Below are 26,782 nucleotides of genomic sequence, written 5' to 3'. Positions count from 1 at the left end.
CATTTTTAAGCACCATATACATATGGTGATTGTTGCACACTGAAACAAACTTCTGTACTGAAAACGTAGAAAATTGTTCACAGGAACAAGACGGGCATTTAGGGCAAAATCTAGCATCTACTCACCAGTGAGGCATCACCAAATATTAAAGACTATCCATGCAAATTTATTTTATCCATGACTAACGGGAATTCTAATGTCAGTCATTCATACTTTATTGGTTTTATCTGTTATACCAGAATTCTAATATCAGCCCATCCGATAAAAAATACTATAATATAAGTTACCTCATGGTTTCCATGACACCACTTCTCGGTTAGCACAGTACAAGGTGGACACGTTGAATCACTGTGACAATTGTGAAGCACTGGATGATCACAAGAATGCTGGCGGGGACATGGCCTAGAACACTCCGGAGGTTTGGTCCCACATGGCACAGGAGGATAATGTACGCTTTCTCCACACTCGCAATACAGCTCTTCAAAACCTGAAGTACACATATTATAACATATTAAAACAAGATTCCAGAACGTTGAATTTTTCTACGGCGTTACTTACTACTTCAGCATTGTGTATTCATTCTCTATTTTCTCTTCAGTACAAACCGTTGTGTATTCACACAAGCATCTTATACAGGTTGTCAGGCTAAAATCATAAAATTCACACACATCTTAGTGGTTATAAGTTTTACTGAAATGCAGCATATATATTTTATCATCACACAATTGAACTCGCAAAGTTTGTATGAAGGTTAGTAAAGTTCAATGTTAAAATGAGCTCTCTAAGTGTATTCCAGTATGAAGGCATAGGTTTAGTGTTATCAATATACTTTTCCACATCAACCAAATCTCAAACTTTTTTCTCGTACACACAGTTTTTAATTAAATCCCAATTCGGCACACCAAAGCACCCACTGAACCTTCCACTGTGACATCCACATCTTGACTGAGGCTGTACTCCTTCTTATGCTGTTTTTAAGCATATGCCATTACTGATTGATTGAGTTGGTGTTTTAAGTCCACTTTATGCACAGTAAGGCTAATCGAGACTGGACCTACAGTTCAAAGTGGGATCCGAACCACTACGTGCCTCCACCAGGTATCGAACCCAGCACCTCTTGAATACTGATATGTATGCGCTTGTACCAGTGATCTCGAAATTGTGACAACAGATCTTGGAGATATTTCCTATTGACAGAGTGTTATTGTTATGACTGCAAATACATAATGAGTTGTTCTCTCATTATGATTAATTATTTTCTATGTTTAGTCTGGACACCCTGTTTACATTATATTAAAAAATTTAGTGAGCAAAAGCTAAATATCCAATCGTAAAACTAAATAAAATAGACTGAAGCTAAGTCGCTGCAAATTATTGATCTCAGCACCCCCAGTCACTAGAAGAATTTTAAAAAAAACTTGAGCAAAAGTATAGGTATTTTTATGGAAAAATTTATTTACGATCACATAACAGCTATTTTAATATTCTGATCATCTCTCATGTGAAATTATGAATGTTTTAAAATATATCTTGTAAACCCATACAAATCAATAATTATCTACAATGCAGGTACAGCCTTTGTTTCAGATAACAACAACATGATTTTTCAACATATTTCCCTTGCTTTCCAAAACCCCTTTTCCATCATTGCACAAGTTTCTCTATGCTCTCACAAAAACAAATTTTTGGCTCTGCAATGAACCACAAATGTAGTACACTTCTGTTTGTACCATATTTAAAACAATGGCATCTTAATTTCGCTTTTAGTGGACCAAACGGGTGACAGTTTGTTGGTTCAAGATCAGGACTGTATGGCGGATGAGCCAATACCTTCAACAGTGTAGGCAGCAGTATGCAGATGGGCATTGTCATGCAAAAAGACAACACCTTTTAACAGCAGTCCTCTTGGAATTGTAGGCTTTAGCCTTTCACTAACAATCTCACTGTAACAAATACTGTTTATTGTTTGGTCCCCTTCCTCATAAGGTCCTGTACTGGGCCTGGGTCTACAAGATAGTAAATGTGAAACCATTTTGGAACTTTTCCATCCACCTGTAGAACATGTTGTGGTAAAACAGTTCCCAAACTGTGAGGAATGCCACTGATGGATTTTGGTCCCCGATACACCTTCAGACCAATAAAAATGTATCACTGAACACTGTTACTCTTTGGTGCAAATGGATCAGCTGCCATTAGAAACATTACTGTAATAACAATGCACCTGACCAAGTAACATCAAACCTCAGCAGTAATGAGTGGCAGAAACCATACCTAGTGAAAAACAAAAACAATGCTGCCATCAAACATACATAAATACAGTGCGTTCATTTTAAAACCATCCAAAGGTACATTTCTAATTGTTTGCCCATTTGCCTCTAATCTTTCGTTGTTGCGCTAGTCTTGTATGTACTTATACAAGGGTCATTCAGAAAGTAACTTCCGTTTGGGTATAAAAGCAACACCAGGACATTGTGAGAGTTTTTATTATATACAACTGAAAGAGACAACTCTAAGCTATTTTTCTACATAAGCACCAGTTCTGATGACACACACATCATATCGGCCAACAAGGTTTACAATACCCATGTCAAAGAAATCTGCCGCCTGTGCATTCAGCCATGCAGTAACACTTGAGCTCCTGGTCATTGTTGAAGCGCTGTGCCCTAGCTACTTCTTCATTTGTGGAAAGAGGTCAAATATAGGCTGTAAGGAGGGTGGTCAAACAATTCCCACTGAAAATGTTGGAGAAGGTCCTTGGTTCGAGCAGCAGTATGCAGGTGAGCGTTCATGCACGAGAACAATGCCAGAACTGAACATGCCACGTCACCTGTTTTGAATTGCTCGTTGCAATTTCCTCAAGCTTTCACAATACTCTTGGGAGTTGATTGTTGTGCCTCGTACCAGGAACTTCACCAACAGTATCCCTTTTCTGTCCTAAAATACAGTTGCTCAAGGACAGTGTTACTCCATGGCTGAATGCAGAGGCGGCAGATTTCTTAGACATGGGTATTGTAAACGTTGTTCACCGATATGATAAGTGTCTCAACAGAAATGGTGCTTACTTAGAAAAATAGCTTCGAGTAGTCTTTCAGTTGTATATAATAAAAACTCTCACAATGTCCTGGTGTTTCTTTTATACCCAAACAGAATTACTTTCCGAATGACCCTCGTACTTATAGCGGGGAGTGAGCAAGTGCGAAGAAGGAAGGGACAAAATGGGAGGGAACATAGCAGAGGAAGGTTGTATTGTTTGTCTCTATTCGCTCAGTGTTCGAGTCACAGTCAATTTCAGAGGACTATGGCCCAGATCTCACCAGTTTTGGTTTCTTTTTGTGGGGTTATTTGAAACAAACAGTGCACAGGTACAATACAAATACCCTACAAGAGCTAAAGAATAACATTATTGAAGCTCTTCAGAATGTAACTGTAAAAATGTTCTATACGGACGCTAGGAACATAGTGAACTGTCTGGATATATGCATCGAAGAACAAGGACATCACTTCCAGCATTTGCTGTAGTAGTTGAGGTATCTGTTACACTACTCATACATATATACCTTGGGGCTGGTTTTAAATTGAACGCACTGTATAACTGCATCGTGGATAATTAGTGATATCCTGTCCTACTATAAATGACTACATTTTTCGCTAAAAGTAGTGATTGAAACTATAAAAAAAAATATTTTTTCAATATTTTTATAAGATGTAAGCGAGTTACTAAAGATATATTCGCGGATATATCTCTAGTAACTCGCTTACATCTTATATTATCAACCACGTCGTTTATTCCCCTTAACATGAATTCAATATTTTGTTTCAAATTCTTTACGACTGCCCAAAATCCTACAATAATTACACAATAAACTAACGATCGGACAGATTAATCAGTTGATAAAATTGCTGATGATTTTACCAATACATAGGGACATTGACTTTTCGTGATGCGCGAAAATGTGAAGAAACGTTGCAATTGTCTAACATTCCGCAAATAACTACATCACCAATGATGAAATATGTGCGAGTTTTATTCGTGAAGTAACGCAAAATGTGTGCTTTTCCATGAAATTAACGCCTTTTCGCGAAATATCATCGAATTAAGTAGGAAATGCGCAAAAACCGGCAATCGAGGCCGTGTGTTTACACTGCTGATTTGTGATGAAACAATTGTCTAAAATAACCTACTACTAGCAGTTGTAAAAACAATTACCTTCGATCACATCGGAAAAAGATGTAAATTGTGATTTCTTATGCACATAGTCTCCATTCGAAAAATTTGCTAATTGCTGTGCTTGTCAAGCTGCATTTCTTTTTTTCTCTTAATCTCTTCACAGCTGCCAGTTACATTCAGTTTGCTAGCTGTAGCAACAATTTCAGGATTACTCTGTATGCGACGAGTAAGATAGGCTTTGAGAATGAATCACCCACACGCGAAGCCAAAACGTAAACAAACGTACGCTCTCAGTTCCACGCCTTTTCGGCCAGCTGCACAGCAACTGAACAGACGTAAACAACCAGCAACATGGCGACGATGTGGTGACTGACAAGACCACGCAAATCCATCGGAAGTCAATGCGAACAACTTTCTTAGGAATCGCAATTGTTGCGACTTTCAGGTGAATGTGTGAAAGGGGTGAAAAATATAAACCACAGTTTTAAGTGTCGCTGTGCACGAAGATAAATTAATCTATTAAAAAAAAAGGATAATTACAGTTGTAATCTGATTACACCCTTCCCCCGTTGTAAATAGGCCATGGAGTACCAAGACCAGACACATTTCGACTTTTTTTGTTGTCTGATGCATAGTCAGATCGAGACCCATCGTCTCAGTTTATGGTTTTTCACGATCGGAGTCAGATAAAATCGTAGAGATTTCAGATATCCCACCGGGAATCAAACCCGTCTGGCTGTAAGTGCACATTCGATTTCCCCTCAGGTCTTCACCATTTTCCTCGGTGGTGTAAAATGTTCCCAAATAAGGTGAAAAGTCATAGGAAAAGTATTTACATGTGCTTACACTGTAGCTTTTGGTATTATTTCATATCACACGCACCATACTTTCCTTTTGCACAAAATTTTGGAAGGCATGCACATTACACATCTGTAAATGTGGTAGGCGTGCACACAAAACACAAGTGGTGAATTTTCATGGTATTTTTAGTTTTTAAAGCAGAAAATGTGTTGATATTTACAAAAGTGTTCATAAATGTGATATTTCGTGATTTCAAATGGATGAAAATGCATTCACAACATGCCACTGCACGTACAACACTTTTTTTTTGTTGTTGTTTTACAGCAAGCAATTAACATTTTTTGGTGTTGTATTAAAAAGACGTCAAGGTCCCTATCCATAAGTATGCGCGAACAACAGACTTAGGTGGCAAGTGACACGAGACGCATGCCACTCGAGTTTGAGCCAATCAACAACAATGTTTCACACCATAGTAGTATGATAGCCTGCAATAGGCCTGAATTGATTGGTAATATCTTCATGCGACACGGGTCCCTTCAGTATAAAGCAAAACAAACCAAGGAGACACCATGTACCATATTGAGACACACATGCAACTTGTCATGTCACTTCGGTTTGAAATGTTGCATTTGTTTGTGAAGGTTTGTTTCTAAGAGACATGTGTCACCTGTCGCTTGAGTCTGAAATGCAACTAAATGAGTGTTTGCCATTTTCTGAATAGATTCTTTGTTAGACTTGAGAATATGTAACATATTTGCAATATGTTATAATCAGCACAAGCAGATGCTGATCACAAAACTTAATTTACAGGTTTTTTTGTATTCTCTCATCATTGAAAAGAGTGTACTGAAAAAAAAATTCACCGCTGATATATACCGCCGATCTAACATTTTTTTTACCATTCTCCTCAGTTTTTATTTACCATAAATTTGTGTCCCGTGTCCCTACCAATACGATATTTCACTAATTACCTTCAACTATTAACCAGTGCAAAATTACTTAATTCTGTTAGCTTTAGGGATAGAGAAGAATAATTCACATGCCTTGGTTTTGAGAAGTTCTATTTTTCTCTCACTGAATTTACATCATTGTACAGTCATGAACAATTCTCGGTTGTAACAATTCCACTGAAAGTTAATGGATTTGTTACAATCCAGAATTGTCAGTGACTGTACCTCTTAGTTAATTGCAACAATGAAGATGAATGAACTAAAGAAATGGTAATTGGGGAAAAACAATGATACTTGTCTGATCAGGGTATGGGTCAGAAACCTCTCGCACTGTAGTGCATTACATGGACCACTTTTGAATAGTTGGTTTTGTAAAGTAAATTTTACAATCTTAATGCAAAGACCATAACATCACTTGGTTAAATGCATTAATTAAGGAGGTGAATGTACAATATCTTTGTACAGCTGATTACTACAACAATTTTGGTGGCTAAACCACATAACATCATAACTCACTTGTCCTCCAACACTGTGCACAGTTTCCCCTGTGACATGGCTCCTCACACTTATGCAACCCACACGACAGATTGTGGTTGCAAATCAGAGGACACACGTGATCCACGTCAATGCAACAGAACTGAGTGCACTTGTGTCGCCCACAGGCACGTTTCTGAAAAGAAAAACAATTAAAATTAATGAAACATTATCAACTCAAGAGACAGGTTTGGAAGTTAGGAAAGAGAAAACTAAATATATGCTTACAGGCCGAAACAAAGTGTTAGGTAATAATCAAAATCTAATTATTGATAACAACTCATTTGAACCATTTTCCAAATTCAAGTACTTAGGAGTAATAGTAACAAATGAAAATAATATTAAAGAGAAATAAGAAGCAGGCTTATTCAGGAAATCCATATTACTTTTCTCTTCATAAACTTTGTCTTCTCGTTTAATATCTTTAAGAAACTAAAAGTTAAAATAAACAAATCAGTAATTTTGCCTGTAGTATTATATGGATGCAAAACTTGGTGCCTTACATTGAAAGAGGGACATAAATTGAGAGTACAGTAGAACGTCGTTTATCCGCATTAATTAGGACCGAAGGTTATGCAGATAATTCAAACAAAAAAAGCCCGTACATTATAGGTTTATTTTATACATACAGTACACAGTACAACATACAGGTATTGGACAAAATAATGGAAACACCTGTGGAAGTCGGAACATCATGTATTAATACAGTGTTGGGCCACCTTTAGGATGCAATACAACTTGGATTCGGGACGGAAAAGACCGATACAAGTCCTGAATGGTGGTGAGTGGAATTTGAAGCCATTCTTCATGCAGCACAGCCTCCAGCTCAGGTAGAGACGAAGGAGGTGGAAATCGACGCCGAACTCTGGATTCCAAAACAGCCCACAGAGGCTCGATGATATTCAGGTCTGGGGACTGGGTGGGCCAGGGAAGATGTTGAACTCGTCAGCATGCTCTGGAAACCACTGTTGAACAGTGCCAGCAGTATGAATGGGGGCATTATCATCCTGGAAGATGGCATTCCGGTTTGGAAATAAGGTTTGCACCATTAGGTGGATCTGGTTACCCAAGAGTTCGCTATACACTGCTTATGAGACCCGACTGTGTAATGTGACAAGGGGGCTGCCGAATACCATGATATAATGCCCCAGACCATAATAGAGCCGCCACCATGTTTGACAGTCGGGCGGTGACAGTCCACATCGTATGCTGCCGAGGATGTTCGCCATACAAACATGCATCCAGTAGTGGGGAAGAGGGTAAAGGTTGACTACTCTGACCAAATGACTGGAGTCCTCCAACATCCAAGTGTTGTGGTCATTGCATCATGCACGTCACCTTCGAGCACTCGTCTCAGTTATTAGGGACTTGGCAATAGCAACATGCCCATGGATACCCATTTGATGCAGTTCCCGCCTCACTGCTTTGCATGACACAGGGTGTTTAGGTGCTGATTAAGTTCTGTAGTCACTTTGGAGGCCATTGTTTTCTTCTGCAACGTCACAATACGCTTCAAGGCCCGGTTGTCCCTTTCCTGCAGCTTCGTCTTTCAACCACTATTGTGCTTAGCAGACCTTGTTTCACCGTGCACTGTGTATGCGGTCATGACTTTCGAGACAGTGCCTCATGTTACACCACATAACTTCGCTGTTTTGCTCACAGATGCTCCAGTGAAACGGGCACCAACAATTCGACTCTTTCAAACTCCGTCAGGTCGGCTATACTGGTCACTCACTACACCTGAACAACATGCACTACCACACTGCCTCACTCTACTGTCAGTGCACAGTCCATACTACCTGCAACAAACAAGAGAAGGTTGATCTCCGCCGAGCTCAGTATTACCAGGCACATTGAAAATATGTCCCACTTCTGACTCGTGTTTCCATTATTTTGTCCAATACCTGTACGTAAACAGTACAAGAAAACAAAAGACATGAGAAAACACACTTAATTAGGGATGGGACCGATTAATCGGTACTTTATCGGTATCGGCCGATATAGGCATATTGGTGTATCGGTGAAATTACCGATTATTTTACCGATTCGATATATCGATAAATATATGATAATTTACTGCAAAATTCTGCTAGTTTGTTGTAATTTTTATGGATAATCTCCATGCCCTACTTTCGAAAAAGTAAATGACTAAATATGCAATTTCTTTTTCACTACAGTCACCTTGAAACACACATTTATTAGGGAGGTCAAATCGGTAGAATATCGCTTATCGGTATTGGTAAATTTTGTATCGGTACTTTATCAGTATCAGCCAAAATTTCATATCGGTCCATCCCTACTCTTAATATCCATGCCTAATTTACAGTACTGTGTTAAGAAACTAAAACTCATCTAGACCCAATGTACAATTAAAGAAATTGCTTAAATTTGTTCAAAATTGACTCTTGCTCTTTTGAGTGTGCGGATAACTGATGTTGCGGATAATTGACGTGCGGATAAACGACGTAATACTGTATTTGAAAATAACATCCTTAGGAAAATATTTGGACCTAAAAGGGATGAGTAGACAGATGAGTGGAGAACTACACAATTTGTATTCATGTCCAGATATTATTAGAATGATTAAATCAAGAAGACTTAGGTGGGCAGGCCATGTGGCACGAATGGGAGAGGAAAGAAGAGTTTACAGGATTCTTGTTGGGAAACCTGATGGTAAGAGACCTGTAGGAAGGCCAAGATGAAGATGGAGGTATAACGTTGAGATGGACCTAAATGAAATCAGTAGGGATGGAAAAGAGTAAATAGATCTTGCTTATGATAAGGACAGATGGAAGGCCTCTGTTGCTGCAGCCGTGAACCTTCAGGTTTATGAAGGCTAGAGAGATAGATAGAAACATTATCAACAGGCTGATCTATCAGTATTGGCAGATACAAATGACATCTCTATCAGAAAGAGACAGTTGGAGTCTGGATAGCTCGTAGGGTCAGCAAATATACCACGCAACACTTCTAGGGAAGTTAAATATCCTGGAAATTATGCTGAATGAATAATTTCACTGTTACTACTGATTTTGCCTAAACAAATTCCCTCAAGTTTCCCAAGATTTCTCCAGGCATTTCAAAGAAATGCTCCACCGTTCTGTAATGTTTGACTTAATGTAATTTTGCTTAGAGCACTTCTTTTTATATATAAATGGAAATACAAAAGCAATGGATAAAATTGAAGAAATATATATATTTATTCCCTTCTTCAATCATATCTCACAGAGATGGGGCAGATTAATCAGTACTCTGTGCCACCAATTATAATATTAATACAGTATGTACCAGTCTTATCCGTACAGAGGTAGTTGGAAAGTGAAATGATAAAGTACACCACTAGAAAACAAAAAAGAAAAAAAGTCTTGCTCAAATAATGTTCACAAGAACATTTGCCTTCCTCCACACCCTGTGGACACCATCTGATCCGAAAAGGTTTATTTTGGTCTCATCGGAGCAGATGACGTTCGTTGTCCCAGAACTCCTGGTCATTATGCACATGCTTTTTTTGCATTCTCCCATGATATCCCTTTCAGTACAATGCACGACGAACGGTTGAATTGCGCTGTCTCTCCTGTTGCACTTTCTACCCATGATCTCCATTTTGGAATCATTTAATTTTGGATATGCCTTATTTTGTCTCACCAAGAAACACTCCTCTCTCTCGACTAGCCTTTTCTCGCTACTTCATCTTGCCAGATTCTTCGTTGAACCCTCATATTTGAATTTATTTACTATGCACTGCACAGTATAATGTAATTTGTTCACTAATGACCCCATTTCCCTCAAAAAATGTCCTTTAAGAGCAAGATTCACTATCACATCTTTAAGGTCAGAGCAAAGCTTCTTTCGCTTCCCCATTACGGACTGCCCACGCTGGCAGGGTGGTTGAACAGTGACAGAGTGATTACACAGACCTGCAACTGAAGCTGTAAGTACGAAAACTCAGTGCGCTGCACACAAAGACGTGACATGGTCACTAAGTGACTCATGTGTACGGACAAGAAAGGTACATACATCATACAACCTCAAACAATTTATAATACTCTCCATCCAGTACAATTACTGTATCTCGCATCTTGTGTACAAATTATCTTTTTGAAGGTCCTCCCTGAATACTAGACACCTTTCGTTATCATTAGGGCCCGGGACTTTTATGTCCTATAAAACTAAAATATGTATGTAATTATGTCACGAAAAATTACTAATATGTCAGAAAAATGCAGAAATATTCCCAGTATAGCCAAAAATATGCACAACAGTACTCTCGAATTTCTCCCATACCCTTTAGAGTAGAGTACGGCTGTAATGTACCGAATGTTATTTTTACATTTGACTGATTTTTGTGAAAAGCGAAAAAGGCAAACAAATGAGAACGAAACTTCTATACTTCCTGTGCAACAATGAGAGAGAACATTTTTCCTCAATAATGTTTGCATGGCTATCAATTGTTGGCGGGATAAAAAAAAATTGGGTTTTATTGTTCTGTACTAAGAAAAGACGGCACCTTTCTTCCTCCGTAATTTCCATATCCTGCAATCGACAATATGAACTATCCGTTGTGCTAAAGCTACGAAGAAAAAATTATGAAATAACTGATTATGTGCGAGAATTACGAAATTATACAGAAATATGTCTTATTATAACAAAATTGAAGAAATATGTTGTAAAAATGCGAAATTGTTGAAATATGTCAAAATAACAAAGTCCCAGGCCCTAGTTATCATATTTCGCCAACTGAACATGTACAGAGGGGTTCCATACAATGTATACAGGCTGTACGACCAAGTATGGTACATACTGTACATATATATGATTGTATGATATACTCAAATTAATCAAGTTATTTTAAGTGATTCTTTAAAATACTTTTTATAAAGTTTATAATGTTATTGCATTTGCAATAAATCAAGATCCCTACTAAAGTATGTTTGGCGAAAGAACGAACTTGAAAATTCTACTTTGTCTTTTCCGTCGAAAGCCAGGGAGGGTCACATGAACCGTTGAACCAATTGGCTTTGTCCGCTTGCCATGGTGAGGGAGAATTCTCATTGCGTTGCCAAACTTTTCGTTTCAAAGTTGTTTTCGAAGCAGGTGGCACCCTCAACAAGGTCAAGCACAGCAAAGGCTATTGTTGCTGCCTCCTAGCAAGCATATAGGTCTCAGATTCCCTGCCTCACCCTGAAATGGGAGTGAAGGCTTGTTGTTGACAGTAAAAGATATCGTGTACAACTGGACCAAAAATCAGATATATAGCAACATCGCATTTGATTCATTCCATGCCAAATCAACACAGATATGTGCAATTTCCTCATGAAATTTGGGGAGTTGAAACTATGAAACGTCAAAACATGTTTGTTCCTTAGCAATTGTCGACCAGTGTATTAAAAGGCCTGCACATTCCCCAGATCTAACATCTTAGGAGGACTTTTACCTTCAGAAACATTTGAAGAGAATGGTGCATGCACTAAAGTCCCTGATCTTGACCATCTGAGAGAAGGCATAGTTGCTGCTTGCGATGTTGTTGCACCTGCTACATTGCCAAATGTTCTATGTGAGTGTGAGAGACGTCAACGAGTGTGCTCACAGGAACATTGACAACATTATAATGTGCATATATCTTCAGTGAAAGACATGCATATAACTTTTTGCTGGCTAAAGATACGTTGGAAAAACCTTCGTCACTTCATTTCTCGTGAAATTCTAGCCTGATTTGATGTATCACATCACGCTCTTTGCTTTGAAATTTTTGCATTGAATTCAATATGGCGGTCAACAATATGCCGGACCTGCAGTTGACACACACGGCTAGGGATCTCCCTGTGCCTAACCTATTTCTTTCATGACCAAATATACCCAGGGTAACTCCTTTACATTTTGTAGGGGCTGTTAAGGGACATTTGACTCGTCATAGTTCATATAATGGGGCTTTTATCAGTCACATAGTTACACATATTATTTTGTATCTTCTGATCCCATTGCAGTCGCAGAATGATTTTTTGATATATGTTTTAGATATGGTATGAGGGATCAAATATATTTTTTTCACAATTTTTGGTGATGACGTGTTTTGAGATATTCAAGGACAAAGGTCAAGGTCATGTGACAATTTTATTTTTATCCAAAGGTAGGCTTGTTATATATCACTGGAAAGCTTGTTCAATTCCCTGTACAATAAGCTTTATTTGAGCTTCCTAGGCGAAATAGGGGTGGAGTTATAGCAGATTTAGTATAGCTAAGCGGGTTCAAAAAGGGCAATTTATGCTAACTTTGACCTTGAATAATTTAACAATTACAAGATGCATGAAACTAAAATTTTTCATAGTTACTAAGTTCCATTCATAGTTTCAACTCCCCAAATTTCATGAAAATCTGAGATGGTCAGGTTGTGGGCTGTGTTGATTTCATATGGAATGACTTTTTCTGCCCTTGACCTGCAGGCAAAAAGTCTGTTTCCTCACGGTCATTCTTTGGCCGGTCAGGCTCTAATCAGAAATCACATCCTCGAATGTCATGACTTCCTACTGAAAATGCTACATCAATGCAGAGACAATATCTTCCTTCATCTCACCTTAGTACACTTCTTTTCGCACCGGGCATCATCAGCTTTAGTCTTCAGTTCCGAACACGGAACTTCCTTATCCATGTGCCCACAGCGGCATCTCACCAGGGTCGTTCCAGGGCATGTCGGGCAGGGACCCATGTGGCACAATGCTTTGCACAGATGTGGATCACCTTCAAAATATACAAGTATTATTATTAGATTGCACCTAATAGTAATTTGGGTACTTTAGTATTATATGGACTACCAGGTTAGGTTACGAGTATTATATTACCCTCGCAAACATGATTTTGTCGGTCCTGAAACTGGGGTTAATACACCTAACCTAACCACGTAGTCCGTATAATACTAAAGTACCGTAATTTGTAACTAGTTCAATATAGACCACTGTGTGAATCATATGCACAAGGATGAAATAGAACAGTGGAGAAATTGAGTGAACAGTGTTGTTTGGTCAGGACTCTCACCTCATTCTCTTTAATGCTGTTCACTTGGCTTTTATTTTTCTGGTGGCTATGATCATTGCCTTGTCTCAAATTAGTTGAGCTACTTTATTTCACTCTATGTAAACGACTGCACTCCCATGCATGAAAAAATTTAATGTAGTGAAGTATTTGCATTATTTTCAATATGTTAAAAAAAAAGCTTAAATTGTCAGTTCCCAATCATTTTGCAAAACCATATTCCATAACTTTTACATCTCTTTAAAATAAACTTCTAGTGACTGTTGGAACTGCAAAGGACAGTCAGTAGTGCATGGGAGATCCACATTGATTCCCAGAGTGGATGATCTAAATCTAAATTTTCCAGCCTTGTCCCTGCAACTCTAGGGTCTACCCAGCCTTACATAAATGAATACCTGGCTGTAACCACAGGGGCTAAAGGTGGCTGTAGCCTAATGCCATACCAGATGACCTCGAAAAATGGCAAGGTCGAGAATGTTTGGAGCCCTACCTCCTCATAGCCTCACGTGCCTCTCTGGCATGGTGCAATGTGCAAGGGAATTTTGTCTACGTAGTGACTTCCTGGGGGTGGGGGTTACAAACTATGATAGATAGGGCTGTGAAGACTCAAAATGATACCAATGCTAATACTCAATGTTAACATCTAAAGTATTTCAGAATATACGAGGGTTATTTTTTAAGTAAGGTCCCTTTTGCAATAAAAATGAAGTAAATGTTTTAAAAAAAAACATTATTTTCTCAATGTACATACACTTCTCTATTTTTCTACATAATTTCCTTGCTGGTTTAAACATTTATCGTAACGAACTACAAGTTTTTGGATACCCTCCTCATAGAACTCTGATGCCTGTGATTGCCAGTTACTCCCGGTCGTTTTCACTTCTTCATCAGTGTCTAAACACTTGCTGCCCAGGAAAGTCTTCAGATGGCGGAAGAGGTGGTAGTTGCTAGGAGCAAGGTCTGGACTGTATGGTGGATGATCGAATACCTCCCAGCCAAAAGATTCGATCAGATCTTGAGTTTGAAGCGCAGCATGTGGCCTTGCATTGTTATGAATCAGTACGACACAGGCTAACAGCATTCCACGTTGTTTGTTCTGGATTGCTTGACGAAGTTTTCTTATGGTCTCACAGTAGGAAGCAGAGTTAATTGTTGATCCTTGCAGCAAAAGTCCACTAACAAAACACCCTGCCTGTCCCAAAACACAGTTGCCATGGTCTTGCACTTTGAAAGTGTCAGTTTTGCTTTCACTTTGACTGGCGATGATGTGTTGACCATCCACCATACAGTCCAGACTTTGCACCTAGCGAATACCATCTCTTCCACGATCTGAAGACCTTCCTGGGCTGCAAGCATTTACACACTGATGAAGAAGTGAAAACGACCGTGAGTAACTGGCTATCATCACAGGCGGCAGAGTTCTATGAGGAGGGTGTCCAAAAACTCTTAGTTTGTTACGACAAATGTTTAAACCGACAAGGAAATTATGTAGTAAAATAGAGAAGTGTATGTATATTCAGAAAATAAAGTTTTTTTTTGCAAAACATTTACTTACTTCGTTTTTATTGCAAAACGGACCTCACTTAAAAAATAACCCTCGTACATCCACATTTTAACATGCAAGTATTTCATTACAACTCCAGCATATCAATCGATCCAAGTTTTAAATTTAAATATTCATTAATTCATGAAGACAGCACCACAAAATAATTTTTTTTACCGGTACAAAAGTTGATTGAAAATATGAATTTCAAATTTATAGGATATTTACTCAGCAAAAGTGCTGTGCGACATTTTGCAGACCCTATGATGTGTTCAAACTCTGGGAAAGACACCACTGTATTGGTGTTTCAATTCAAACCAATACTTGCCAGTGTAATTTCACTGATACTAAAGCATTGGTATTGACGGCCCTACTTTAAATATTTTCAATGTTTTGGAAGACATCTCTGTGTACTAGAATTAGCAAAACAAACACCCTGACATTGCCAGGTTTACTGGCAATTCTTGAATAAATTTGCAGACAATTCAGTGAAGTTTTAAGATTCCAATAACGAAGTTTAAGTGATTATTTTCCTGTAGTTTACGGTTATTACAAGCATAAGAAAACAGTTTTTCGTTGACATTTCAGGAGAACACACGCTCCCTTCATCAGACATTTATTTTCATGTTTTCTTATGCTTGTAATAACCATAAACTACAGGAAAATAATTCTACAATGCCAGCAATGCGTACATACAAGAAAAACTCAAGTTTAAGTGTTAAACATCATTTGCAATTTAAGATAATAAAGCTAGTTCAACATTGTTCATAATAAATGTACTATAAAAATATGTTTATAAAGAATATCTTTATCAAGAAGATAATACAAGAAACAAAAGAATTATTTTTATTATTGAATCCTGGGGGAAGGAGTAGGCCTGAGTCGATATCAAAAATTGGAATTTATTTACTGATACCAGTCGATAATTTTTTGGCAGTTTGGTCTTTTGCAGGGTCCACAAAAATGTCCAACAATTTTGCATCTTCTGGTATGTATACTTCAAAGTTTGCATTTATTTTTCATGGTTATTGAGTGAACAACAGTATTATCCGATTACATAACATGTATTTTAATATTCTGCAGTAATTCCTGGAGATTTTAAAAGCAAAACCCAGGTAAATTGATGTACATGATTGTCGTGGACAATTTTTAATTGCTACAATTTTCAAGCACACATATTGGTGGGAATCTGTAACGGTATCGACTCAAAGTGGTACAGTCTCAGAAAAAATTCTAACTTTATACATTTTTTGGATGTATTTTTAAGATACCAGATCTACAGAATTCAGATACAGTTTCCGGTGCCAAAATTTCCAGATATTTTCTCGAATCTCCCCCCCCCCCCCACACACACACACACACACTATATACACTGCACGCACCTGGCTGGCCACAAGACAGCTTCTTATTACAGCTCTTTCCACATGTGGGAACCAAGTCAAGACAGTTTCTTCGTGGTTCGACACCATCACGCTCCTGCAGCTTCTCAATCTCGGTCTGACCGCAGGGACAGAATGTGACCCTTTCGGGTAACAGGTCGCACAGCTCGCACTCCCCCGGGTGGCATATGGCAGTGCACGTGTGGTTCTCGCAAGCAAGCTGACGGCCGCAAACTGCTTCGCATGAGAAGTTTGTCACTCCTGCTGATTCTGTAGTGCATGCAACGTCCTGCTCCACTTTTCCACAATAGCATACTGAAATTATACAGTTTCATAAGTTTTGTAGTGCCAAGTATGGCAATGTAGTAGCAATATATAAAATTAACTCTCTTGGTTTATTAATATTCAATATTTTTTGTTGTTTTCCTTATAAAAATCCATCACATTTCTAAAAAATACTTAAAAAATTTTATGGAAATAAATGGCAAAATAATAATAATAAATATTCAAGCATGTTAGCAGTTCACAAAGAAAATATACCAGAATAATGCTGGGTGGCAAAATAATACAATTAACTCTCTTGGTTTATTAATATTCAATAATTTTTGTTGTTTTGCTTATAAAAATCCATCACATTTTAAAATCCAGCAGCATTTCAAACTATTCCATCATAGAGGGTCGCAATATAAGAAAATGTTATAAATTTTTTCTACATTTTACACGTTTGAATATTTTAAGTTTTCTTACCCTGTTCACCTGAACACGGTTTCAGTTTCTTGAGATCTTAATTTAAGTCGACTTTGTGCACAGATAGGCTAATCAGTACTTGGAGGTGGGATCAGATCCACCATGTGCTTCAACTGGGCATCGAACCAGGGATCCCTTGATTACAAGGCAAGTGCCTTAAAATCATAGAATTGAGGTTCCACTCTGCTAACAGTTAACACCATACACACACAAAGAAGGAAACAATATGGCATACACAAATATGATAAATGCTATTAACAGGGTGGCTACAAACAAGCAGAAATAAAATTCCCTGACTTTTCCAGGTTTTCCAGGACAAAATTTACATTTTTCCCTGACAATTACAAACTAAACTAAATCGATGTTTTTGCAAATGGAAATAAAAAACTCATAGAGATCCAGGTATGGATTTGTTAAGTACCAATATTATCTTCTATGAAATTGACTTAATTTCTCTATTCTCTATGATTTGAATTCAAACTGCAAAATAGTGAATTTGGAAAATTATTACAATTCACAAGCTAGGGAAGATTACGGAATTTTGCCATACGCAGTAAGTTTAAAATAAAATACTTGATTATTTTTAAAGTTACGACTAAATGAGATAAGAGTGAAGAGTGAATGATTAAGAAATACAATTTGTAATTTATCAGTCTCTTTATACATTCTCGGTATTATATGTTGATATTTCCACTGAGGTTTGGAACCCTCTGCTTGCAAGAATCATGAGTGCGGACTCATTTTTCAATGCATAAAGCTACTTCTCTCTTCTCTGTAAAGCAAACAACTTAACTCTTGCATATAAGTGAAACAATTGAATCGAACAAAATAAAGTGTCATATTTCCTTACATTATCAATGGGATTTCTGCTTCACTACAGTATATCCAAGTGAAGTACTGTGAAACTGACAACATGCAGTTATACCATTATTGCTGACGAAAAGGATATGTAGGTATTAGAAATTTAATGCAAGGCATTTATAGAATTGCATTGTATAGGTAGCTGATTTAGCCAACCACACATTAAAACAGGAACACTCTAATAATAAAAGCTTCTGAAAGTTCATATACGAGGGTCATCCTGAAAAAAGCTCAAATGGTGCCTATACGCAGCACTAGCGGTCGGAGAGCGACACATACAAATGCAGGCAGGAAGAAGTGGCATGTAACTGTAATCTGGTACAGTTGCAATGCAGCCGTTTTAGGACAGTTCTAGGTTAAAGATTGCAGCTCTCATATAGTCTCCCACCGACTGTGATGTAGCCTACATTGCATGCTCAGAATTTGGCACAGCCACCAGCAATCGTGTGAGGTGTACAGACCTGACGTTGTGAGTGATAGTATGGTCAGACGATGGCGCAGACAATTCACGGAAGGCCAATCGAATGTGCACAACCTCATACAGCTGAGTACATACGGGCCCTTTGCATCACTTCAGGTGAGAGATCTTGGACCACTCACTGTATAGCCCTGGCCTTGAATGTACAGACTTTCATCTCTTTGTTTAACTGAAGAGGTTTCTGGCAGGGCAAAGATTTGACAGCTACACTGCGGTAGAGATAGTTCCAGTCTTTGCTGTCAAGAGACATATACCATGGGCATACAAAATTTAGTGCCGTGCTACAACAAATGCCAGAACAATGGTGGTGATTAATGATTATGCCGAAAATTAGGTTAGGACTCACTGTTACTAATGCAATAAATTACAGCTGATATTCTTGTTTTATTTATGCCTAATCGGTAGAGACCTTGATACTTTGTTATTTTTTTTAAATTGGTGTATTTTCTTATTTTTTACTACACGGTGTTATTTTTCCCAAAATTCACATTTTCATTTTAGAGCATTTTCTGGCAAATATCTGAAATTATACCTACATGGTATTTTTAAACTACTGTTTCAAATTGTAAGTCACATGGCTTACGCCTCTTCGTGAGATTTTGATATATTTGGAAGTTATTTTGGAAAGTTATTTTCCATACCCCTTTTTTAATTTGAAGGTAAGGATTTTAGATAATGAAATTTTCTCCGTATATTCTGAAGGGTGCATAATGACCATAAGTGGCGACGCACCCAAAAAATTAAAATCAATCAATCTCACGTGACAGATACCGATATATTATGGCACCAAAAATTGGCATTATCTTTTTTTGACTTGTTAGTGTTACGTTTCCCAAAACATTTATCTGCCAAATATACCGAAATGTAATACTCCATTGTGCTTTTAAACTTTTATTTTAAATTGTAGGTCATATGGTCTACGTATTTTCGTGACAGTTTGATATGTTGGAACAGATTTTTGAGGAAGTAAAAGTAAAGTGCTCCCCTGCACTTTTCCATGAAAGTGTAGTGTAGAGTTAGGGCCCTACAATTTCTTAATCACGACTGAAGGTAGGGGTGATGTGATCAGCACCATGCTCCTGGCTACCATTATTCTTCAAAGTTTCCTCAAGGTATCAGCTTCATATGATGCTGGGTGGGCGCCAGAGCAGTTTTAATAAGTGGAAAACATCCCGGTTATCCCCCGCAGGGGATCGGCCCTGGGTCTCTTGCATAGTAGTCAGACACCCTAATGACGGAGTTCTATTATAACTCGCTCGACAAATGCCGATGGTGCGCACTTAGCTTGGTAATTCAAAACATATCTCGTGCGACAAATACGAAGATATGGCTTCCGTGTGATAGTAGGTACGCACTCGATCTCCTGTTAGAACCCTGTCACTTTGCTCTGAGATGCAAATGGTTTTGATAGAAGTTGAAAAAATCGTAGGAAATGCATGATTTAATGTGGCTGTCGGAATTATTCCATGTACGTAGAACTCTATAGTTTACTCTTGAGTAAAATGTTGGAAAACTTGCATGTTCTATGTACACAAACATGGCCTAGAAAATACAAGAATGTTGGATTTCATGGAATTTTCCATTATTTTAGGACATCTCTTTTAAAAAAAACGCCAACAAATCACATTTTATGCCAAATTCGCATTATTTCGAACGGGCGAAAAATGTGTCCAGACATCACTGCACATTCCTACACATAACTTCGCATTTTTCACGGTTTTGGCGTTTGCAAAAATCAATGTCCCTACTAATTGGAAATTACTGACCACCCCTCGTATAAATCAGTAGATGGAAAGTGAAAATTTAGCAGGGCTGGCAGAGAAAAGTTAATTCTTGAAGAAAGTGATTTGCTTTTATGATTGAATGATTCGAGTAAATATGATATTAAAATATTTACGTATTTCTTATTAGTATTTTTTTCATAATATTGGACATTAACCTTACTCAGTGAGAGATTAATTACCATCTCTCACGAGTTTCAACAGACAGGACAGAGAGTGGCGTTAATTTCATTGCAATACTAGTGTTGCAGTAAATTTGAGGTTGGGAGAATGCACTTGCCAATTTTTATAACGTTCACCAATGCAGATTTATGTTTCACTTTTTCGTGATAGTATTCAATATATATCCCATTTGGTTGGATTCTTCTTGATATCTAAGAATAGTGCAATGTCATTGTAAAAGTATGTTAACTTGTGCGAAACCAGTAAAACGTCAGGATGATGAAAGAAAACCTTCGTAAGCACTGCTACATTAAATAAGGTGAAGTGAGCCAGAAGAGTAACAACATTCGAGCAGCATATTTGCAGTCTAAAGCTCTTCTTGTTTATGCATGCGATTTTTGTTGGATGTTGCAGTCCATGCAATTTCTGTCGCATGTTGTAGTGAGGTACTTTGTCGTGGCGATATTCGACAAAATTGTATGTATCAATGGAACCTATTTGTTTCCATGTTCCTTTAGTTTGCCCAACAAAATGCCTTTCTACGACGTCTGACAACTAACGGACGGTACCACCCGCTCTTATCCCCTCCATCTGTTGACAAGTCCCCTTACTACTCCCATAAGGACAAGAAAAAATGATAATTCAATGAATTTTCCACGTAATATTTAGAGGCTGAACCTTTACTCCCCGATGATAGCATATGGTATCATCAGAGTAAGGTCGTACTCGCCCGATGATACCATATGGTATCATGGTGCAGATTACGAAATGAATGTGCTTTTTGGACCTTCATACTCTTATGTTTGGGTGGAAACTCTGACACAGGTCTGGAGCAAGCCTGGGAAATTCATATTGATGACCAACCTCCTCCCCCCCTCTCCGCAACATATCCATGCCACATTTCCGAACAGTTTCACATTTTGGCTCATTATTCAACTTGTATGGCACCCAGGAACATGAAACATGTTTCAATCTGTTTGGAAACGTCCATTCTTTGAAGAGAATACTAAGGTTTGCGCCTTCTCCCCAAAATAGCGGGAAAAGAGGGGGCAAACTCCAGATTTTTCATTGAAATTCGGGGGTCGCGCCCCCCAAACCCCCCTTCCTCAGTTCGGCATTCTAAATTGTACACGGTTCCATGCTATGGTGTTTTAGCTGTAAAACAAAACTTATCCAAAGTAGATTTCTCCCATAGTGCTCGAGTTATAACAATTTTCCTCCAAAAATGCAAATTACCTATTTTTCGTAAAAATAAATAAAAAAAATAAAAAATCACATTTTGGCTTATAATTCAACTCGTATGGCACCCAAGAACATGAAACATGTTACATTCTCTTGAGAAATGTCCATTCTTTGAAGAGAATACTAAACTTCACGCCTTCTTCCCAAATAGCGGGAGAAGAGGGGGTCAAACTCCATATTTTTCATTGAAATTCGGGGGTCGCGTCCCCAAAACCCCCTTCCTCGGGTCGGCGTTCTGAGTTGTATACGGTTGGATGCTCTGATGTTCTAGCTGCAAAACAAAACTTATCCGAAGTAGATTGCTCCCATAGTGCCCGAGTTATAACAATTTTCTGAGCAATATGCAAATTACCTATTTTTCGTAAAAAAACAGAGTTTCGCATTTTGGCTTATTATTCAACTTGTATGGCACCGAAGAACATGAAACATGTTTCATTCTATTTGAAAACATCCATTCTTTGAAGAGAATACTAAGGTCTGCGCCTTCTCCCCAAAATAGCGGGAGAAGAGGGGGCAAACTCCAGATTTTTGTTTCTTTCAATGGAATTCGGGGGTCGTGCCCCCCAAACCCACCTTCCTCGGTCCGGCGTTCTGAATTGTACACGGTTACATGCTGTGATGTCCTAGCTGCAAAACAAAACTTATTCGAAGTAGATTCCTCCCATAGTGCCCGAGTTATAACAATTTTCTGAGCAATATGCAAATTACCTATTTTTCGTAAAAAACAGAGTTTCACATTTTGGCTTATTATTCAACTTGTATGGCACCGAATAACATGAAACATGTTTCATTCTATTTGGAAACATCCATTGTTTGAAAAGAATACTAAAGTTTGCGCCCTCTCTCCAAAATAGCAGGGGAAGAAGGGGCAAACTCCAGATTTTTATGTTTTTTCCATTGAAATTCGGGGGTCGCGCCCCCCAAACCCCCTTCCTCGGTTCGGCGTTCTGAATTGTACACGGCTGCATGCGCTGATGTTTTAGCTGAAAAACAAAAGTTATCCGAAGTAGATTGCTCTCATAGTGCCCGAGTTATAACAATTTTCCTCCAAAGAGTGTTCGAATTTAAAATTCCCGCCGAGAAGCCCGGGCGAGAGAAATTTCTCTCTCTCTCTCTCCTCCTGCCATCACTGGTTTCTGGCGCCGTGGTTGTGATACGCCTAAAAGTTGAGGCCGAAACTTACGAACGAGATTTCCTGTTCCCGTGCAGAGTTCCATAACGATATCTTTAAATAAATAAATAAATAAATAAAAAATTAAAAAGTCAATGAAGACGAAATTCCCTGACATTTCCCTGACTTTTTTTGACACCTCAAATTCCCTGACTTTTCCCGGTTTTCCAGGTCTGTCGCCACCCTGTATTAATGTTTTCTCTTTCACATATTACTAAGAGCATCAGAATGTCATGTTTGGTGGATAGGTATGTTGTCAAACAAGTCGAATTTAATTTCTGGTATCTTCTGTAAATAACTGAATTATGAATACAAAAATCTCTCTCTTTACACATTTTCAATACCTTTTATCTGCTGCAGGATTGTAAAAAATAGCAACATGTTCTATACAGCTTGAGTTGGACTACTGCTTTTATCACTGTATTAGAAAGATCAGTCTACTCCTTGAGTATATTAGCTAATAACTTGGTCTAACATTCTGGATAATTCTTTTATGTGCATTGAAATGTTTACATAATGCTAATACAAAAACACCAAGAATATTAGTACCAAATTCATTGTTGTCCTATGCTCAGATAGGTTGAACAGGCCTGGACCTACAGTTTAAACTGGGAACTGAGCCACTATGGATGTGATGCATATAAATCGTAATGTACTGTTCTTTTCAATTAAAAAAACAAACAAGTATTGAGCAATGCAATGCTTACTTCTAGGGATGTGCCGAAGCCAATTACAGATGTATGAAAATCGCCAGAAGCTGACATATTGGCATCAGCAAAAATCCGATATTTAAACTGGTACAGATTATACTAGAGTTTTTACCTTCTAATAAGTTTTATATTTTAGTTTTGTAAGATTTATTGACAATTAGGTTATGATTCATCATTATTGTAGAGTTTTTGTTATAAAATGACTGCAAACTCTCATTCAGAGGATCAACCTAACTCAAAATCGGAAATAAAACAGTACATTGCTGAACCAGGATCTGCTGTTGTATTGGAAATTCAAAAACGAGTATTCAAACCTGAAGCAAGTGCTGAGAAAATACTTGGTATACCTGCTGCATCAGTATTCAGTGATCGAGTGTTCAGTGTTGCTGAACAGATTTGTGATAAGAGAAGAAGTAGGTTAATTCCTGAAGTGCTTCCAAAACTCGTGTTTCTGAAGTTGAATCTGGCAGCAGTAAATTGCCAACATTAAGAACAGGAATTCATTTTGCATTTCAAAGAACTGCTTGTGTACTAATGTTAAATCTCTTGAGAATCCATGTTCTTAAAGGTTCACATAACCACCATTTGTAGATACAAATGTACATTCGCATCTCTTGAGAATATATATGTATATACATATGATATGCAATAGAAATGTATAGTAAATTTATTTTTATCATGCTGAAAATAACATCCCATTTCTGTTTAATAATCTTATTATCGGAATCGGTTAAATATCGGTATCGGTTCCAAAAATTATCGATGAGTACATCGGCATCGGTAAATTTTCAGCTTCGTCACATCCCTACTTACTTCTATTTGACTTCATGATAATTTGATTATGGAGAAACTGTAGTACATACCTTGTTTGACTGTCTCTGGGCAATCCCCGCAGGATCCCACATGGCACTGCTTAGTGCAAGTGTGTATTAAGCAATTAAGGGCCTTCCCGCAGACTTGCCCACACAGCAGTGGCTGGTCCAAACCACATTTCACAACTTGAGTGATTTTTTCACATGGGCAACTCCTACAAAACATTTAAAAAATTGTAGAACTTTCTACTGTATTGTATTTGAACTAAAACTTGAAGTTTCTCAACTATCAACACAAAAAATTCTTATTTGGGCTGATCTGATAGCACCGCTGACATTTTTATCAATACTGATACATAAAATTGTACTACTATTGAGTAATTCAGAATATTTCTTATCATTAAATTAGGCACACACAGATGTACTCCATAGATTTTCTGCGAAAAATACAGGCTCGACCAAGACTCGGACCTGGGTCTCTAGTATACAATGTCGTTGCTCTAGCACTCAGCTACCGAGCCGGCCTGCTTTCGCCTGATTTTTTCGCTGGCGCTGTTTTACCTGTGTGGAATTGTCTACAGCAATGGGATCTGTTGCCTTTGAAACACTGTAGATGTCGACGTTGTCTGGTTCCTCCCAGTGTAGAGATGTCAATTCATTAAATTAGGCATCACGTCCTGGTCAAGTCTGTATTTTTTGCTGAAAATCTATGTAGTATTTTATATCATGTTTTCATGATAGAAACTACACTACGTATGCTGACCAAGGGAGTCTTATATTTCAATTAAAAAACACTTAACAACGTTAAGTTTCAAATCCCTATCAGGGTCTTCGTCGGACTTGAAAACAAACTAAAATTAAATAAAGTTCAAACAAGAAGACACGTATGCCTATATGTCTTTCTGTTTCAGCTCTATTGCATTTTAGTTTGGTTTCAATTCTGAGGAAGACTCTGATACGGGGATGAAACGTCACGATGTTAAGTGTTGATTTACTGAAATACAGACTTCCTTGGTCAGAATATTTGCAAATTTTAAGATACTAGTGCGGTTGGAAAGCAAGAAAAAATGGGAGAATATTTCACTTCCGGCGGAGAACGTGCTCTTTGGGGGCGAATACTACATTAATTCCCGAACCTAAAATGCCCCAAACACCAAGTTTTTAAGCCCTCGTTTGTCTGTAATGGTTTCTTCAAAATGGCGGTCATGACGAAGATTCTAGACCTGAAACATGTTAGTTTATTGCAGTTCTTTATCATTCATGACATTTTATTTTCACCTAATTTGCAGTTTATAACTGCATTATGATAATAAGACATTAAAAAGATCCACTTTATCAAATAATATTAGATATGGCAGCCAATATGGCCGCAAAATGTCTAGAAATAACCCTTTCAGCTATTTGCTTTTATCGAACTTTATGTTTTGAATGTGCCAGAACTCAACAGTAGCATTGAAAACAGTGTCAGACTAGGCCCATGAAATTAAAATAGTTCAAGCCATTACAGACAAACGAGGGCTTAAAAACTTGGGGTCTGGGGCATTTTAGGTTCGAGAATTATTGTAGTATCTGCCCCCCAAAGGGCACGTTCTCCGCCGGAAGTGAAATATTTTCTGACCGCACTATATAGGTTTTTCTATTGAGGAGCATTACCATAGTAAATCTACCAGAGGTAAGCTTTAAAATAAAATTTCAAATTAATCATTTTGATCACAGCGTTGAAGCCAGCACTTTGCAAAACACTGGCATATTTGCAGACACAGCAAGACACCCACACTCCCAAGAGTATCAGTTGCTATAAGTGAATGAAATTCAACCACTACATTCCAATATCACTGACATCAGTATTAGCAATGACACCTCGGTCCTAATCTTTATTTAACTCTTGGAAACACACATGAAATTGTGTTTAAAAATTGAATAAAAAATATTAATACAAAGAAAAAGTACAGCATTATTTAGTTAAGTCAATATGAACATAAATGTGAAAATGTGCTTATTTGAATAACATTTTCAACATGTTATTGCAATTATGAGGTAGAACATGCTAACTGATAGCGGCCAATGTACACATATCAGTGCTACTAAAGTCATTTTCACGTTCAGAAGACACAATGGGCTCTTATGGACAATGCTTTTCTTATGGGAAATACGAGCGTGCTGTTGTGAAATTTCTCGATTTACAAATTTAGCTTACGTAAAATCGGTACCTGCAGTTTTGCAGGAAATTTTGTAGAGAATACGATGGTGAACACAAATAACTGGTAACTTGCTTACATATTTTTAGATAAATTAAAAACTCAAATTTTCTGTGAAAACAAACTTTTTACATTGTTTTCATTCCTAACGTTGAAAAATGCCGTAAAATTGAAGCATTCATTATTAAAAAAATTGACACTGTTTTTTAATTGTCATAG

The 26,782-nt window shown here is 37.8% G+C and overlaps 1 protein-coding gene across 2 annotated transcripts in view; it reads right to left on the bottom strand.

Moving 5' to 3' along the window:
• Positions 1–26,782, bottom strand: part of stc (nuclear transcription factor, X-box binding stc) — a 93,838-nt gene that overhangs the window by 43,592 nt on the left and 23,464 nt on the right. For both annotated transcript variants that reach the window (XM_083114863.1, XM_083114864.1), the window contains exons 4-8: positions 24,417–24,580; positions 16,405–16,716; positions 13,025–13,188; positions 6,436–6,589; positions 288–487 (exon numbers count right to left, since the gene is read on the bottom strand). In XM_083114863.1, coding sequence (XP_082970989.1) covers positions 288–487; positions 6,436–6,589; positions 13,025–13,188; positions 16,405–16,716; positions 24,417–24,580 — 994 coding nt within the window. The remainder of the gene's footprint in view (positions 1–287; positions 488–6,435; positions 6,590–13,024; positions 13,189–16,404; positions 16,717–24,416; positions 24,581–26,782) is intronic.

Source organism: Lepisma saccharinum, chromosome 29, assembly GCF_977018435.1.
Source record: "Lepisma saccharinum chromosome 29, izLepSacc3.1, whole genome shotgun sequence".
Classification (NCBI taxonomy): Eukaryota; Metazoa; Arthropoda; class Insecta; order Zygentoma; family Lepismatidae; genus Lepisma; species Lepisma saccharinum.
Note: the sequence above shows the minus strand (reverse complement) of the source record. Positions and strands in the feature narration are given on the sequence as shown.